This window comes from Nannospalax galili, unplaced genomic scaffold, assembly GCF_000622305.1.
Source record: "Nannospalax galili isolate Female #2095 unplaced genomic scaffold, S.galili_v1.0 scaffold405, whole genome shotgun sequence".
NCBI lineage: Eukaryota > Metazoa > Chordata > Mammalia > Rodentia > Spalacidae > Nannospalax > Nannospalax galili.
Window position 1 is genome coordinate 1,800,667 of NW_008354532.1, and position 17,398 is coordinate 1,818,064.

The 17,398-nt window shown below is 37.6% G+C and overlaps 1 protein-coding gene across 5 annotated transcripts in view; it reads left to right on the forward strand.

Moving 5' to 3' along the window:
- The window catches only part of Mapk10 (mitogen-activated protein kinase 10), a 301,950-nt gene that overhangs the window by 248,179 nt on the left and 36,373 nt on the right, over positions 1–17,398 (forward strand). For all 5 annotated transcript variants that reach the window (XM_008851755.3, XM_008851753.2, XM_008851754.2 and 2 more), the window contains 2 exons: positions 509–691; positions 4,482–4,606. In XM_008851755.3, coding sequence (XP_008849977.1) covers positions 509–691; positions 4,482–4,606 — 308 coding nt within the window. The remainder of the gene's footprint in view (positions 1–508; positions 692–4,481; positions 4,607–17,398) is intronic.

The window sequence follows — 17,398 nt, forward strand, 5'->3', positions numbered from 1 at the left end:
CTTGATATTCTAAAAAAATGATTGTGATAACCAAGTTAAAATATTATGATGAAGCGAGAGTTTTCTTTTTAATCCTTAGTATTATGAGTATATGAAATTTTATTTCAGTAAGGTATTTTTTCCTGCACTATTTGAATCTTTCATCTTCCCAGGCATGATACATTTTCTTATGATTTGTCATTATATTTTATCCTAATCACATGATTATATAAAAGTTAATTTCTCTTGTGTTATTTGAATAGTTTTTTAGTTTTTATAAGCCAAAGACATCATAATTCTGTTTTTGTTAAATAATACTAGCTCTCTCAGAGCATAGAGGTTCCAAATTTAAAATTCCAAGATTTACTATCTGACAGTTTTTATTTCACATTTTTCTCCTTGGTGTTTATTAGAATTCGAGCTGTGTGGTTGATGGTTCTTAATTCTGACAAGAGTCAGCCTCCTGATAATTGAAAGGCAAGAGCTAGTGGACTGCACTTCTGTTTTCCCTTAACTATTCAATTCTCAGATATTGACCAGTGGAACAAAGTAATTGAGCAACTAGGAACACCTTGTCCAGAATTCATGAAGAAATTGCAACCCACAGTAAGAAACTACGTGGAGAATCGGCCCAAGTATGCAGGACTCACCTTCCCCAAGCTCTTTCCAGACTCCCTCTTCCCAGCGGACTCTGAGCACAATAAACTTAAAGGTATGAATGCCCCGGGACCAGTCGAGGACCACAGTATGTGAGACACAGTGAAAAGCCACCCATTAGAGACCTGTCCTCCTTTGAATTAACTCAAGAAGAGGCATGTCTGGCAAAAAGCTTTCTTGGTTAACTGTTTCATAGGAGTTTATTTAGAATCTTAAAATTATTTTTGATATATAAATTTAGAAGTCAGTGTTCTGTCCTTGGAAGACATTATCCAATTCTTTTTAGTACATAGAAAATATTTTCAATGCAAGTTTTCAGTTGTAAAGTTTTGTGGACATAGGTGTCTGTGTCTTATATTTTATGGAACATCTAAGCACCACTTCTTCACTATGAAGTAGTAACTAGATTTCATGTACACATTTTTTTATTCGGTTATAGGCATCTGCATTAGTAAGTCATTCTATGATGATGTATTCCTTGAGTAGCGAACCTCAGAATCTTCACTTACTAAACTGAAGTGATAATGTATCTATTGCACTGAAAAAGAATAAATTCACCAATGCACTAAATGCAAGATAAATAATAATATTCTACTTCTTATTATCATTTAGAACATTCCTGAGAATCTAATTTTGGAACAAATATGTTCCCTTCAGCTTGGATTCAAATTCTACCTCTCTGTCCTGTAGTTTGTGTTACCCTCTACCACTTAACTAACCTTTTCTTTCTTACTTTAACAAATGACGGCTGAGAATTTGAGGGAGGTTTCATTGATTTAGTATTTTGTGAAGCACCTTCAACAGTGCCTGGTTGACAACTGTTAAACATAATAAGAAGTTATATTAAAATACATACTATCAAAGAAGAAAAAGGTAAACTTATATTTGTGAGGTTAATTTCAAGTGTTCATAGCATTTAATAATCTACAGGCTTTATTTATAAACTTAATTTAAATAACTAAGGTTGATTTCAATGAAACAGAGAAAATTAAACTGTGGTGCTGTTTCCTGGGATTTGTTCATCTCCTCCAGATTTTTGTTGTTGTTTGTTTTGTTTTATATTGTGTTGTTTGAAACAAACTTTCCCTGTAGCCCCAGCTGGCCTGGAACTCACTATGTAGACCAGGCTGGCCTTGATTTCACAGAGATCCAGTTGTCTCTGCTTCTCCAGCACTGAGATTAAAGGTGTGTGCCATCACTTCCATCTTCCTCCAGATTCTGATAGAGGGTTTAAGATGGTCAGCATCTTCCCTTTATTCTCCATACACAGTTGGAAGTTTTTCTTTCTCTGTGGATATGTAGTCTCTAAGTGACCAAAGCATCAGCCAAGTTATGAGCAATGCCCATGTGAAGATCAAAGACCTAAAGGTATTTTAGAATGCCTGCCTTCATGGCACTAGTTGACATACTAGGCAAAACAATCCCTTCCTCTGAAAACACTGGTGATGTGACAATATGGAGATAGCAAAGCCCTCACCAACTATTTAATGGGAATGAAAACACCAGCAGAAAACTGTGTAGTACAATACTGTGTAGTACAATTCATCATGAGATTGATTCCTACACATATTTGTGATTCATTTCTGATGTAAAATTGACACATTTTGAATTATGATAATATATAATCAGCCAAAGTTAAAATTTGTTCTTATTGTATTAAGAAAAGAACACATTTACCTAAAAATGTAAGACATGGCATGGGCACATCTCACTGTTGCCTGCAATAGTTCTGACTATTGCTTTTCAATAAGATGATCCAGAATTAGTGAGGTTCATTCCCTGATCAGTGAGGAACCATTCAGTCCCTGACCATCTAAGAGAAATACGGATTGCTTGAGCGAAGAGTCTGGGAGTGCCAGGTACATGAATCTGAGTGCGAAGTCAGCTACAAAGCAAAGAGATCTTTGAACCATGGAAATAAACAGTTCCATTAGGCTGTTAGGAGGTCATTAAAATGTTAGAATTTGAATTTGTAAGTCTTTCTTAGCTTTTATTATTCTTGTGAGCTTCAGAGGGTTATTTGGAAATAATGATAATCAATTTAGAAAATGATGTTTATCAGAAAATGGTTAGTAGAAATAAAAGAGAACCGCAGGAGAAAAAAAAATGCTCCACATATTCATAGAGACCACCTTTAGTTCGTGCAGGGTAGTTATATTTCCTGAATTTTATTTATACTATTTTAAATTCTTTCTTTTTTCTTTTTCTTTTTCTTTCTTTTTTTTTTTTTTTTTCCGGTCTTTTTGAGACAAGGTCTCCTTGTAGCTGCAGCTGGCCTGGATTTGCTAATGGAGACCAGGCAGCCTCTGCGTCATGAGTACTGGGATTAAAGGCGTGTGCCACCACACCTAGTTGCCTTAATATGAACATTTGATAACAAAAAAGTTAATTCTGCCAACAAGTATTTTGATAAAAATGTATCTTCCTGTAAACATTTTACTACACTACAAATGAAACATTGGAATTCATTACAAAATGTGTCTATTTCCTTTAAAGTAGAACAATACACAGTGATACTTTAAAATTGGGAATATGGGGCTGGAGAGATGGCTCACCGGTTAAGAGCCCGGGCTGCTCTTGCAGAGGACACACTAGTGATCCTGCACATGTGCAGAAATCAATGTACTTTCACATGTTCAGGGACTGCAAAGACGGCTCAGCAGGTAAGAGCACTTGCTGCTCTTGAAGAAGACTCGAGTTTGTTTGGTTCCCAGCATCCACAGGACAGCTCACAACAACCTGTAACTCTGGGTCCAGGAGATCCAACACTTTCTCTTGACCTTTATAGGTACCACACATGCACATGGTACACATTCATACATGCGGGCACTCATACACACAAAATAAAAATAAATCAATCTTAAAAATCTAATAGTATTATCAAATGAATATACTTACTGATAAAAACCATGTATTTGTATAACGAGTCTTATCCCCAGTCACGAAATTCACCATGACAACATGTATGTAATGTGGAGCTTTTCATTACTATCAGGTGTAGTATGAGACTGGCATTAGTTATTGGCCACTTGATTCCATCAAATCAGGATTCCATTGACTTAAATGCCTGATGAACACAGAATGCTAAAGTGAAATTCAGTAATTGAATGATGTTATTTTTTTTTCATATGTTTTCCAGATTGTTTTTATTGCCTGTAAGAAATCTGGGCTATTGGGCTACAGAGCTGGCTCAGAGGTTAAAAACACTGGCTGCTCTTGCAAAGACTTGAGTTCAGCTCCCAGCACCCACATGGTGGCTAACTCTAGTTCCAGGGGATCCAACGCCCTCTTCTGGCCTCTATGGGCATTTCATGCATGAGTGCCCTTGCACACAGGAAAGAGACTCATACATACAAAGTAAATAAATAAGAAATCTGGACTATGTAAGCTCCTAAGTCAATTTGAGTGCTAACCCCACTGTATGTATGAGAACATGAAAGTACAAATGTTGACTTCTAACAGCCATCCACATGTGCATCCTGTATCTCTGCAGATTCATTATGTACTTTGCATTTCCTTGGCCTGTTGTTCCATCTTTCCTAGGTTCTTATAGATCACATGCATAGGTTACCTTGCTTATTCCAACTTTATGGAAGATAAATGATATTCGTGATTCTGAATAAATAATTATACTCACATATTCATGGCATATAACCATCGAAGTGCCCTCAAAATGATGTCAGACTTTGAGATATAAAACATTATATAATGCATTTCTTTTTGAAACACACCCAGAAATTTCCCGGATGCTTTAAAGAAAGGTGCTTTCTTAGCTGGTCCCCCATACAGAAAATTCTCTTAATGAAAATAAAAATCTTATGAATTATTTTTTCTTATTGTTTCAGCCAGCCAAGCCAGGGATTTATTGTCAAAGATGCTAGTGATTGACCCAGCAAAGAGGATATCAGTGGATGATGCCTTACAGCATCCATACATCAACGTCTGGTACGACCCAGCTGAAGTGGAGGCGGTAAGGCTCGGCCATGAGCATTTCAGCATGCAGTGAAATCCAAGTAGAAATAGATCCTAAACAGCACACACAAGGCTTCCATAAACCCCTAAGTCCAAGGCCATCGCCGGTTCCTTTCTTTACCGTGTGTTTTCAATTCATTTCTCCTCCAGGACTTCCTGTGAACAGGAGTGGTTCAGGGTGCCATTACTTTAGTTCATATTTAGGTCTCCCCCAGTGTATTTAACTATCAGACTCTGCTGATCCAGACTTCACAGGAGAAAACAGAATAGCTGATGGGCTACCTTGTTTCTATTTTCTTCTTAATACGCTAACATGTGGCACTCAAGAGCTTTTCAACGAGAAAGCTTTTCCTAGGACATGGTGACTTTGAAACTGCATGAGCTAGACAAGAAAATGTAGATATTTCAATCAGGTCCTTATTTTTGAGATTGATTTTAAATTGACTATCACGGCACATCTTCTGTCTTAAACCCACACGTGCTATATCTTCTCAGAACTAAACTCTTCATTTTCAAAGTATGTTGCTGCCACATATTAGCTTCTCTCCAAGCTCTCTCTTGTATCTTTACTTTTGTTTCTTTGTGAAGAGCGGCAGCTTAGCTGCCCTGCTTTGTGTGTTCTGTAGACATCCTGATGAGAATTTCCTTTCTGCACCATCTGTAAGTATCTTTATCAGCAATATTGCCTTCAACTGCAAAAGACAGCATCTCCTCAATCCATTAGAATACTGGTGCTAAATTATGTCATTAATATAATACTTTCAACTCTGTGATTGGATTTGCCCTCAGTCTTCTATTTTAACTACTTTGTTTCTAACCTTCTCTGTGGCCCCAGGTACTGAAGAAGGCTTGAAGGCTTTCTTAATTGTTTTGGTATCTTTCCTGTGCTTTCCCATGGGCTCACCCATGTCATACATGCCAAATTCAAACCCATATCTTTCTCATTCTTGCATTCCTGACTTGAGCAGCAAGAGTGTTTAGTATTCCCAAGTTTCAGGGAAACATTTCAGCCTCTCCCAGCTGTAGAAAAGGGAAATCACCATCTTCTATGACTTTTTCTTAAGTTCTACTCATATGAGCGGTTTTACAATGATACTGCAATCTCAGTTTGCTTAAAGTTCATTTCAGTCAGTAGATTTGATTTGATTTTACAAAATAATATCCATCAAGTAAAATATTTTTGAGTTTGGGGCATTCTTAAACCTAATATATTTTCAAAACTCAAATATAGACTCTCTTCTAGTCTTTCACATGTTATAGAAGCTTTTAAAAAAATATTTGTAGAGTGAAGTAAAGAAAGAAGATAAAGAATGACATATATGTGTAAAAATTAGGTAATTTAAGTAAAAATTAAGAATTTTTCTCTGGTAAAATGTAAAAAAATTTAGATTGTGTTTATAAAACTATTAGCTAAACATAAATTATCTCAAATTGTTACTTATTTATTTTGAAAATTCTAAACTTGTGGCATGTTTATTTTTCCTTACATCTAAATTAATGTGGGTAATCTGTTTTTAATGGATTGTGGCCTATAGTTTAATTGGAATCATAAAGTCTGCATTTTTAATTCACTCCTAATTATGTTACCTATAAAAGAGACAGTTGCTTAGAATCCATAACAGCACATTAGAATAATATCAATAAATTTTTAAGTTTATTTCAACATTTTATGAGAAAAGCCCATGTAGCAGAAGATGTCTACAATCTTTTTCTCGACCATTTAAATACTGTCATGATAGCTTAGATAGCAATGAGACAAGACATATAAATTTTAGGGGGAAGAACTGATAGAGCCCGAGGATTTAGGTCAAGGGATCAGCTAGGACAGAAGAGTATGAACAGGTATCTGGCATCCAAACAAGGTCACTAGCTGTAGCAGCACTCTCTCACATCTATAAATGTTGTGGTGAATCCTGACCTTAGGGCAAGAGTAGTTTCTTACTGTCTGAAATGTATTGCAGAGGCCATGACTAGTAAGAAAGAAATCCTGAGTGTAGAAGCAGCAGCTTTCTGCACTGCGTAGGGAATTAATATCATTGTCACAACACATTTAAAATACAACAACCGTTCTTTCCTGATGGATGTTGACACTGTCAAAGTGAGTGGTATGTCTCCTGCAGGGATGATGAGACAACTTTGAAGGACAAACTCCGATGTGTCCCAATAGTTTGAATAGATGGAAGTTATTGATAATCAGAATTTCCATGAATATTGACCACGGGGGAATTCTAATCCTATAGGTTTGTGTGACACACACGATGCAAAGAAAGTACGATTCAGAGTGGGAAAATGGAGCCAAAGTGTGCTCCCAACTAAAACAAAGGCACTGAGCCTGAAAGGGATCATCACTGGGAAGTCAAAAAACTTGCATAAAACAAGGGAGAAATTGCTTGAGGATCTGGTGATTCTGGACAAGCAGCGAGGACTAATGAAATGTTATGTACTAATGTAATCGTGCTCCAAGTTATCTCATACTTCTTTCTGAAAACTCCCCAAATACCACAGTCACAAGAGATATATGTAGGAATATGTAACACTCTATGAGAAAATGCTAATCATTTTCATATAAAATTGAAGAATTTAAATTTTGCATGCCAAGCACAGTAACACCTACCTGTCTATTGAGTCATACATAAAGATTTTAAAGTGAGATCTGCTCAAACTATTAGCAAGTTCTTTCTCAAATAATGTTCAGAGCCACAAAAGCACATGTCCAAAACAGAGCAAAAGGCTATGCCATACTTAAGTCAGAGTTTAGTGGTGGTTGTTCTTGTGAACAACTGAAAGGTGCTCTAACTCTGCTCCCAAAACTACAGGTTTTGCATTCTCTTGCATATTCCTAACATTAAAAGGCTGTGTCAGGTAGAAATTCCTGTGCTGCCCTTTACTAGCTAGCATTGCTCAAGTGTCTTAACCTTTCCTCAGCTCAGGCTTAACTAGCAGAGTTCTCCTGTTTTATTTGCTTCTGTCAGAGTGTTCGGAGAATTTCGACTTAGTTTATAAAGTGCTCACTACAGTGCTTGGCAGCCAGAAAGACTCTACACATTCCTATTTCCATACAATGCTTTTCTGCCTTTTGAAAATTAGGAAAAATATTTGTACTTGGTATAAAAGACCAGCTGAACAAGAAACTGGAAATCTCTACAGTTTTGAATGATTATTGGCAATGATGCAGTTTCCTATAACTTTGCCATGTTGGTAGTCTTCTCGTTGTTGATGCATACTCACAAACATACTGCTAAGTGTAGGGGCTGGGTTCTGTTAGTTTAAACCAAAAGAAAGCAAATGATATAGTCTACATATGTCCATTGTAATGCTAAGAAACCAACGGGGGGCACTGAAGACTCTTTGGGTGACACTATCTGATATGTGCCATGTTGGAGGGACATCAAGGAACAGGCTCTGTGGCATTGTTTCTTACCAGATTCTTAAGCTTTCCTGCCCTGCTGGGATAGAGTGAAATTTTCTTTTCTTTAAAATTTATTTATTATTATTTTTATGTGTATGCATGTATTGCCTGCGTGTCGGTGACTGCACCTGTGTCATGCAATGCCGGGGAGGACAGAAGAGGCTGTCGGATACCCTGGAACTGGAGTTACAGACAGTTGTTAGCTGCCATGTGGGTGCTGGGATTTGAACCTGGGCCTCCTGCAAGAACAGCCAGTGTTCTTAACTGCTGAGCCATTTCTCCAGTACCCAGAGTGAAAATTTCTATGCTGCACCTTTGAGGGTAGAACATCTGAGGACTTGGATCAACTCCAAGCTAAGGAAAAGTTGGGGAATTATATTGTAGGGCACACAGGAAAGGAATTTAAGGAATTGGAAAGAGGGATCAGTAGTTAAGAAGACTGGCTGCTCTTGCGGTGGCCCAGGCTTTGATTCCCAACACCCACATGGTGGCTAACAACTATCTGTAACTCCAGATTCAGTGGATCCGACGTTCTCTTCTGGCTCCCACAGACGTTTCATGCACGTGGTTCACTTACATACATTAGACAAAACAACCACACAGATTGAATAAATAAATAAAATAATTTTTAAGAAGGATTATTTAAAATGAACTTAACATGTAACTATTTTTAGGAACACTATTTCTGTCAAAATTTCAGAGCACTGACTGAAAACTGCTGAATGTAAAAAGCTTGCTAAAGTTTTCCATAGGTTGTACATTATGGGATGGCAGGGTAGGGAGATGGGGAGTAGAGAGAGGGAATAGAAGAGGAAGAGATGTGTTCTGTCTGCAAAGACATCAGGACTCAAAGTTATTATCATAGGGCAACTAGTCAGATCTGTGTGGGGTTGGGAGACATTTCTTGATTTCTCAATTCCTGAAAAAAAAGAGAAAGGATATAGATGTAACACTGGAAGTACTCAGGTTGGATTTGTGTACGGTCTAGGATTTTAGGCCAGCAGTGACCAATCAATGATGTGTCTCTATGCTGAGGTATCTGTCTCAGAGTGACTGAGGGGCAGTTCATGATGGCTACAGAGCTACTTTGGGCCCTGAGCAGAAGGACGGGTTGAAGTAACCAGGCATCCTGGAATTCTGCTCTCCAGTTAATGGGCCCCAGGTACTTGAGAATCTAGAAGAGGTGTGACAGGCCAAACAGAACCTTCTGTATACAGCCCAGTGATACTTCTAAAGATAATGCTGGAAAGGAGGCTAGGGGTGGGGCTATAGCTATCTACAGATAACACTGGGATTGGTCCTAACTATATTCATGATATCCTTGAAAAGACTCTGAAAAAAGTGGGATAATCTAACTCATTTGAGTGGAAAACTGTTAGAGGAATATGACCAGTACTGGGCTTGCCCATTCTTTCCCCAAACTCAAGAACTGGAGTACTACTGAGGGAAAATATAGTCTACCGATGTTACTTATATTGAGCCAGACAACCCGATCTTCGTATTTCCAGTGAGCATACAGCCTGAGAAACAGAGGAAGACTGACAGCAGTGCTTAAATGTAAAGTAAATATTAGAGTGTATAAACCCAGATTAGTCACTAGTGTTACATATTTACTGTTCGCTTATAATATGAAGTAATTAAATGTGATCTTAAATATTTTATTACCATTATTATTTACTATTTCATTATTTTAGGCTGTGCACTATTTTTGCCTATAATGAAAGAATTTATAGGAAGAAGTCAGTCCAGATATATTAAGCTTTTTTTGTTACAATGCCATCATTGATTTCGTGTCCTATGAGCAGGGTTGCTAATTTGCGTGTGCTTTTTACCACCTTCCTGTCTGATGTTAGATCTTATTAGATATTCTTTGAGAGAAAACATTAAAGGAAGGCCAATCATGCAGGATATATACATTATTTTTCTCTTTTTCTTAGTAGCATTAATATGTAAACTTTTGGCCAGGTGCGGCAATGCATGCCTTTAATCCCAGGATTTGGGAGGCCAGCCTGGTCTATATAGCAGGTTCCAGGCCAGCTGAGGCTACAGGGAGACCCTTTCTCAAGAGATTTAGATTAAAAAAGGTAAAATTTAGTACTGCCCTTGTCCAAAATTCTGCTCAAGGTATATCTTAAGATTTACTTTAAATGAGAGCATCCTACTTAGCTTTAGCTAAAAATTTAACACGGCCTGAGAAGGGAACCTCAGTTGAGAGATTTCCCAGCTTAGGCTGGCCTGTAGGAATGTCTTTGGGATTGTCTCATTCACTGATGTAGGAGGGCCAGCATACAGTGGACAGCATCATTTCCTGGGCAGATAGTCCTGGGCTGTGTAAGAAAGATAGTTAAGCCTGTGAGAAAGCCAGAAAGCAGCATTCCTCCATAGTTTGAGCTTTAAGGTCCTGCTTGAATTCATGCCCTGACTTCCCTCAGTGATGTGCTATGACCTGCAAGCTGAAATAAACCCTTTCTTCCTCTAAATTGCATTTGATGATAGTGTTTGTCATAGCAGCAAAATGAAACTAGAACAGAGAGTAAGAGATCATTGTAAAATAGTTCTGAGCTGCAGATCTGCAGGTATCAACATTCAGAAATCAACTCCACAATGGTGAGGCAGCTGCATAGACTGGTGAAATTAATGGAACTGAACTGCATATGGATCAGAAAGGATAAAAAAAGGAAGCAGAAGCAGAAGCCCGTGGTCCAAAGGCTTTGTGTTCCAGAGTTTAGTTGATGCCATTGAGAATCAGAGCTGATGCAGGTATAGCAATAAATCAGAGACAGAGGGCCGTTAAGACCATTTGGGCAGTCAGGAGAGAGGTGCACCTCACAGGAGAGGTCTGAGCATATTTAACCCTCAAGAGAATTTAAACACTGGTCAAGCAAAGCGTGGTCTCAGATTGCAGTGCGAGTCAAGAGCAGATCTTCTTAGATCAACCAAGAGATAAGTGGAACAATCATATACCCCCAACTCAAGAACAAAGAGGTTTTGCTGCAGACCAGAGGTACAGGCTATCTAATGGGAGCCAGAGTCGATGACATGCAGAATCCACCTGCTTCTGGAAAGGAGTGAGGATAAACCACCTAGGTTCTCACCCATCTCCTAGCTGGGAGGTACAGCCAGAAGGGGTCAACCTCTGAGATACACAGCAGATACAGGAACACAGGGCAACATCTGTGAGCCAACATGCCCAGAGCTGGCACTTACCTGGTCATCATTTACTTGTTCACAACTCTGAAATCCCCAAGTAAAAGGGAAGTAATCAGAAAAGCTGAACACCCTCTTCAGAGAAGACATTGAGGGTTAGAAAAGGTACCCAAGGACTTCGCCAAGAAAAGTGAGGTAAACATTGCCTGAAATATATGTTTAATTTCTTCAAGTATCTTACGATTTCTTGCCACGAATGTTAGCTCGGTAGTCATGATAGCATTTGTCTTTGGGAGTTCCACCGAATCTGTGTACGTTCTTTGTTTTATATGTTGGTGTCTCTTGGTTGTCTGCTGTGGAGCTCATAGGGGGCTTGTGGGATTGCAGAGCTGTGTTGGACCACAGGTGCCGGGGGCAGTGAAAGGATTCGGCTGTTTTTCTTTACATTGTTGATTGATTCTGTGGTTCTGCTACACAGGTAAATGCTCTAGAAACGATTCCCTCCTTCTTTCTTTTCGCTCACCTCTTTTTCTTCTTCCTTTTACATCTTCCTTCACTTCTTATCCTTTTCATCCAACATCTACAGAGTAATTTAAGTAGGCTTTGAGAACTTGTCAACAGCTTGATATTTGTACACTGGTTCTGTAAACGCTGTGGCACTGCAACAATGATGATTCAACAGTGACATTTAAAACAAAGAACAAAGCCAGACATGGTGGCATATACCTGTCATTGTAGCCCTCGAGAGGGTAAGACAGGAAGATTGACTGGAATTCTAGGCTAGCCTAGGCTAAATAGTGAGTACCAGGCCAGATAAGGCTACATGTCAAGACCTGTCTCACAAAAGAAAATGAACGAACAAGAACAAAACAAACTCCCCACTTTCATTGTTCTTGGAAGAAGTCTAAGTTCATAGCTAATATAAATTTTGATTGTGTTGAAATATTCAATAAGGTATTATCTGTGAAGAGAGTTATCTAAATGTGGGTTATCTATGTTACTTGAGTATCAGCTTTAGTGCATGATTCCTGAACGATAGCAGGACCTGTCATCACTTGTCCCGCACAATGTCAGTCATTTCTGACTTCGCTGCAGTGAGAATCCACTAACCCTCAACCAGACTAGGTGCATAGGTTGTGTCTCTCCTGCCTCCAGCCACGATACTTAAACATCTTTTTGGCTCTAGATATAAGACAATGATCTGACCAGATTTTGGTAACTGAGATATATAGATCATTCTTAAGTAATCAAAAATTCCTATAGTTGTTACATTAAGTATTGGAAGGGATAAATGTAGAGCTTAAAGACTCATCCATAAATAACTGACTATGTGAATCCTTCAAGCAAAATTCGAGTAGTTGAGTACAGCTGTGGGAAATTTTTTTCACTCATTATTACTGCTTATTTTTATTCCCTTGAATACACTTTCACAGTAGAACCTAGCAGCATTTTGCTTATAAATATCTTATTTCTTATAATCTTAAACCAAAATCTTTAATGAGTTAATATATGCAATGGTTTATATATTTATTAACTATGGCTTAGCTCTTTCTCATCTACTGAATTCTCTTGAATCCTTAATAAATTCCTAAAACAGCATTGTAAGAAATGAGTTTTTAAATACATGTAATTAAAAATGTCATCAATATATTCTGCTGAAATTCGGTGTGCATAAACTTAGGAATAATCAGGAAAAATATGAGCTACAAGAAATAAGAATTTAATATTCAAACATCTTATCCAGAGTTGTTCATTTTTTTAGGTAAACCGTTGAATAAAATATGCTTTAATAAAATATGCATATGCTTTCTTCAAGTATTTTATGATCTCAGCATTAAACCAGTGGGCTTGGGTTTAGTACTGCAGTTTAAAAACTAAGTATCTGGAAGAGATGATTTAAGTGAGTTAGAAATGAAAACAGCTCTCTGTACAGAACATCTTTCTCCTATTGGGTGGAGAGGATTAAAGCCTGTGTACCTGCCATTTTTCTTTGGTTAACAATATCCATTTCAGAAGGTCAAGGTTTGTCTTCAAGATGGTTTCTGAATAAGTAATCCATCTGAAATTCAGAAATTGCTGTTCTTATTTGCTGATTTCTGCAGCAGAATGAAGACACATATGCTTAAAATAGTTGGTTGGTAGATATTATTTGTATTTACTGTTTGTGTCTGAGAAGAAAGTAGTTACTTCTGAAATTTACTAAATAAAATGTAATAGCAACTCTCAAACACTGATCAAATATCTAAGAAACATAAACCATAAAACTTCAGTTCTTTAAGGATTTTTCTTGATAAGTTTGATAATTTTTATTATGGAATAAAAAGTCCTGTTTCACTAAAATAGAAAGAAAACTAGTTTCTATTAACATGGGTAGAGATGTCTCTGTTATTCCACTAGAAGAAATGAAGATGGCCTAGTGTCTGACTCTGAGTATGACCTTGGCTTTTTTCCTTATTTGTTTCTTAGACATTTTTATGTGCATCCACCCTTTGAAAGTTGTAAAAACATCTTTAATTTTTCTTTAACTCCTTTGAAATATTTATTACCTCTGATTTCAATTTTGAAAACTTGTGAAGAAGGGTTTAATATACATTTGCCACTAGAAGTTGGCAAAGCATACCAAATGGAGTGTTTGGGTTTTAAAGAGTAAAGTTCCATTTGAAGGTTTTATGAAGTGAGATTAAGAAAGATTTCTCAGATTATTTCTAGAATTTTTGAAAATGAGATCCTAATTATCTTTCCTATTTTCACAAGTAGATCAAATCGCCTCAGTTTAGACTGAGGGAAAGAACAATTTACTGAACCTCACTGTTCCGTTCCGTAGTACATTACAATGATTGTTATTGGTGTTAAATTTGAAAATCAGTATATTTCCCAAGTGCCTATTGCAATTTGTGTGTAGGTCACAGATGACCCTCTGGTTTCAGGAGCTAGGCAAAGATGTTGGTAAGGGACACTGCAACGCAAAACACAGTTATTCCATTCTCTTCTGTCTCAATCACTTACATTCTGTTTTTTTTTTAGACTAAATGTTCCCAAGAATCCTTCTAAATATGATTTGTCCTGTTCACATGGAGTGAATAAACTGGCTGTGTCCCTCTCTCAGCTGTTCTCTCCATCTGTCCCAACACAAGGCCAATCTCTTACGATTCCTTGTTGCAGCCTGCATGGTGCTGTGAAAGTGCAAGAACAACACCACAGCAAGCTCATTTGGGGAACTAACTCGGTGCCATCTATCTGTCATGGAAGACCCTTTCTGTGTGGAGCTGAGCTCTCATTTAGAATGCCTACACATTTAGAATGAAGTGGGAAGAAATATGAGCTACAATGAATATGAATTTAATTACGTGTTTAATTATAGAAAGAGGCGTTCATATTCTGCAGTTCTCATTTGCTTGATGAAAGTTAAATCAATGTCTGTAATTCCTAATATTTGCCATTTGCAGATTTTTAAAAATTTCCATCTGTTCGTGCTGAAGTATTCTTTCAGCATCAAAATGTGAGCAATTTGCTAATTGCCTTCTAGAGAAAATAAAACTTCACTACATGCTGCATGCCCAGTGTCTTGTTTGTTGAGAGAAGATATCCTTGAATCATGTGCAGATGTTTTGATGCCGTGCATTATGTTGGTGGGAGCTTGTCAAAATGTTTGTTGTAGATTGATTTAGCCACCTGCTTTTAGGTCTCCTTTCCCTCCATGCCTTCTGAAGGGAAAACACATTTCACGTGGCGTGAAGTGACTTTTTCCTGATTTTAACGAATTCTTCTACTGCACATAAAGATTCATCTTGTTTTGAATTCATTGGCATATCTGGACTCTACTGAACATGCCAAAAGCTGACATGGTTAGACGGGTCATTCTCAAGAGATAGCTGAGATCTTGACTAAAAGCCCATGTTCAGATTTTCCACAAAGCTCTCTTACTAATCATGATTTCTAAGCTCTGAATTTAAAGACCCCATTTGTTCTATTCCAAGGAGAATCCTTACTATATAAGTCTCTAAATATAGTTGCTACATGAAATATTTTTCAACCATTTTCTCTCAGATTCAATGCAATGTTACTTCATGATGAAATTTTATTTATTTTTTAAGTTTTGGATAATTTTATTTAGATTTAAAGAACTATCCCTCCTCAGGGTGGACAAGCCGTAAATTTCAGCAGCTCCCTTGAAGAGGAAAATGGAGGGGGGAAGGCGAAAAGTCATAGAGATGTGGTCGTTTAGTGCTGGCATGGAGGTCAGACATGTGAGGGACTAACAGCCATGTGGTAGGGAGGGATAGGGAACTTCAGAGAAAAGGTAAATAAACCCAAAATTTGGGGCAACCCAGAGTATTGGGAAAGCATGTTTAGAAAAGAAAGAAAGAAGATAAGGAGAGAGAGAAACAGGATGTTTTCTTTTAAAATATCGGTGTATGCATTTTCATCCTACAATAAAAAATGCTTACTGTATCCCGAGCTCACTGGTGATGTCAAACTCAAGACACACAAGAAATTGACAAAACATTTCCCTGTCCTTAAGAGTGCACAGTCCAGCATAATCTTTCTTATTGCTTATGTCATTGGGTGAACTTCTGAGGACTTTTGAAAATCATTCTAAAATTCTTCTAAAATAAATTTCTTCTAACATAAAATTATGTTCATGTGATTTCCTGGCAATGCAGTTCAAGTTTATAGGTTTCATGAGAGGTTTTGAGTGATTTTACTCCAAATTTATTTAATTATGATTTCTTTAATTTGATTTTTGTAATACTGGGGACCAAACCCAGGACCTTGAACACACATATGTTAGATAGGTACTTTACCTCTGAGCTGCATCTCTAATCCATAGGTTTAGTTCTGAGAAACTTAAAAAACATTCATCCAGTAGAGAAAGTTTTTATTTGGAAGGCCTCAAACATGCTGATGATGCACTGTTAGATTTAACTAGTAGTTATAGACATATCCAAGGCAGTTTATGGGCTTTTAGAAAATTGTAGCTCATTCCCTTGATGTAATTACTTGTTTGTATTAAAGATGCTTCCATTTATAAGGCCTTTTTGAAAAAAAACAATTTTTATTTATTTATTTTTATTTTATGTGTATGAGTGTTATGCCCGTATGGTGTAAGTGCACCTGTGTCATGTAGTATTTGTGGAGGAAAGAAGGGGGCGTCAGATCCCCTGGACCTGGAGTTACAGGTTGTTAGCTGCCATGGGGGTGCTGGGATTCAAACCTGGGTCTTCTGTCAGAACAGCCACTGAGTCTTCTCTCAGCCCATAAGGCCTTACTTTTTAGGAACTGAGATTAAGTGGGAAAGTAACAGTAAATATCAGACACTGTGTTTTCAGGTTTCATTATTGTGGTTTAAAATTTTTGGAGTGATAGATAATCATATTCTATGATTTTAGGCAGTTTTTAAAAAACGGCCTGTTTTCAGGAAACAGAAGTTAACAAGCACTGCTGTCTGTCTCCTTGTCAGGCAGCTTATGCTGTGTAGTTTCCAGATCTCAGTGGACAGCTGATTACAGCTTTATGGCCACATTGTTCTAGACGGAGGACACAAGTTTCCTGAGAATGGCAGCATTAGCTTTCCTTATACTCTGCCTCAGGTTGTTGGTTGATGGTGGTTATACTGTGTTTTAAGACAAAAGGTCAAAGAAGCAAATGAATATTAACACACACACACACACACACACACATACACACACACACACACACACACGTCTAGTTTCTTTTTTCTCTTTTTTCTTTTCTTTTCTTTTACCAAAGGAGATCAAAGACTTACTCAACTGTTATAACTATACTATTAAGGTTAGGCGCAAAATGAGACACTTTATATTCTAGGAAAATCATTATTCAACAGAACCTTTAATGATGCTGAACCAACATGCATGATCATGTGAACACAGATTGTTATAAACATTAGAGTGTTTATGCTGACTTTTTTTCTTAGCATCAAATGGAAACTATAGAGATGACATCAACATGTCATCAGAACTGTAGTAAGATCCACGTTGTGAGGACTGGGAGTTTGAAGAGGTGGGAAAGGAGTGAACAGGGTAAGCTAGAAGTAGTCCTGAGTGAAGTCACGATGATTTTCAGATTTAGGGAAAAGGCTGAATTGGAGTGCTCTTCCCACTTCCCATGTGTGAGACCACTGTTTAGGCCCTGGGGCATCTGTTATGTGTGACAAGAAAGTGGAATGGATTCATCCAGCAATGAGGCAGAATGTTGAAAAGGTTATACTTCCTT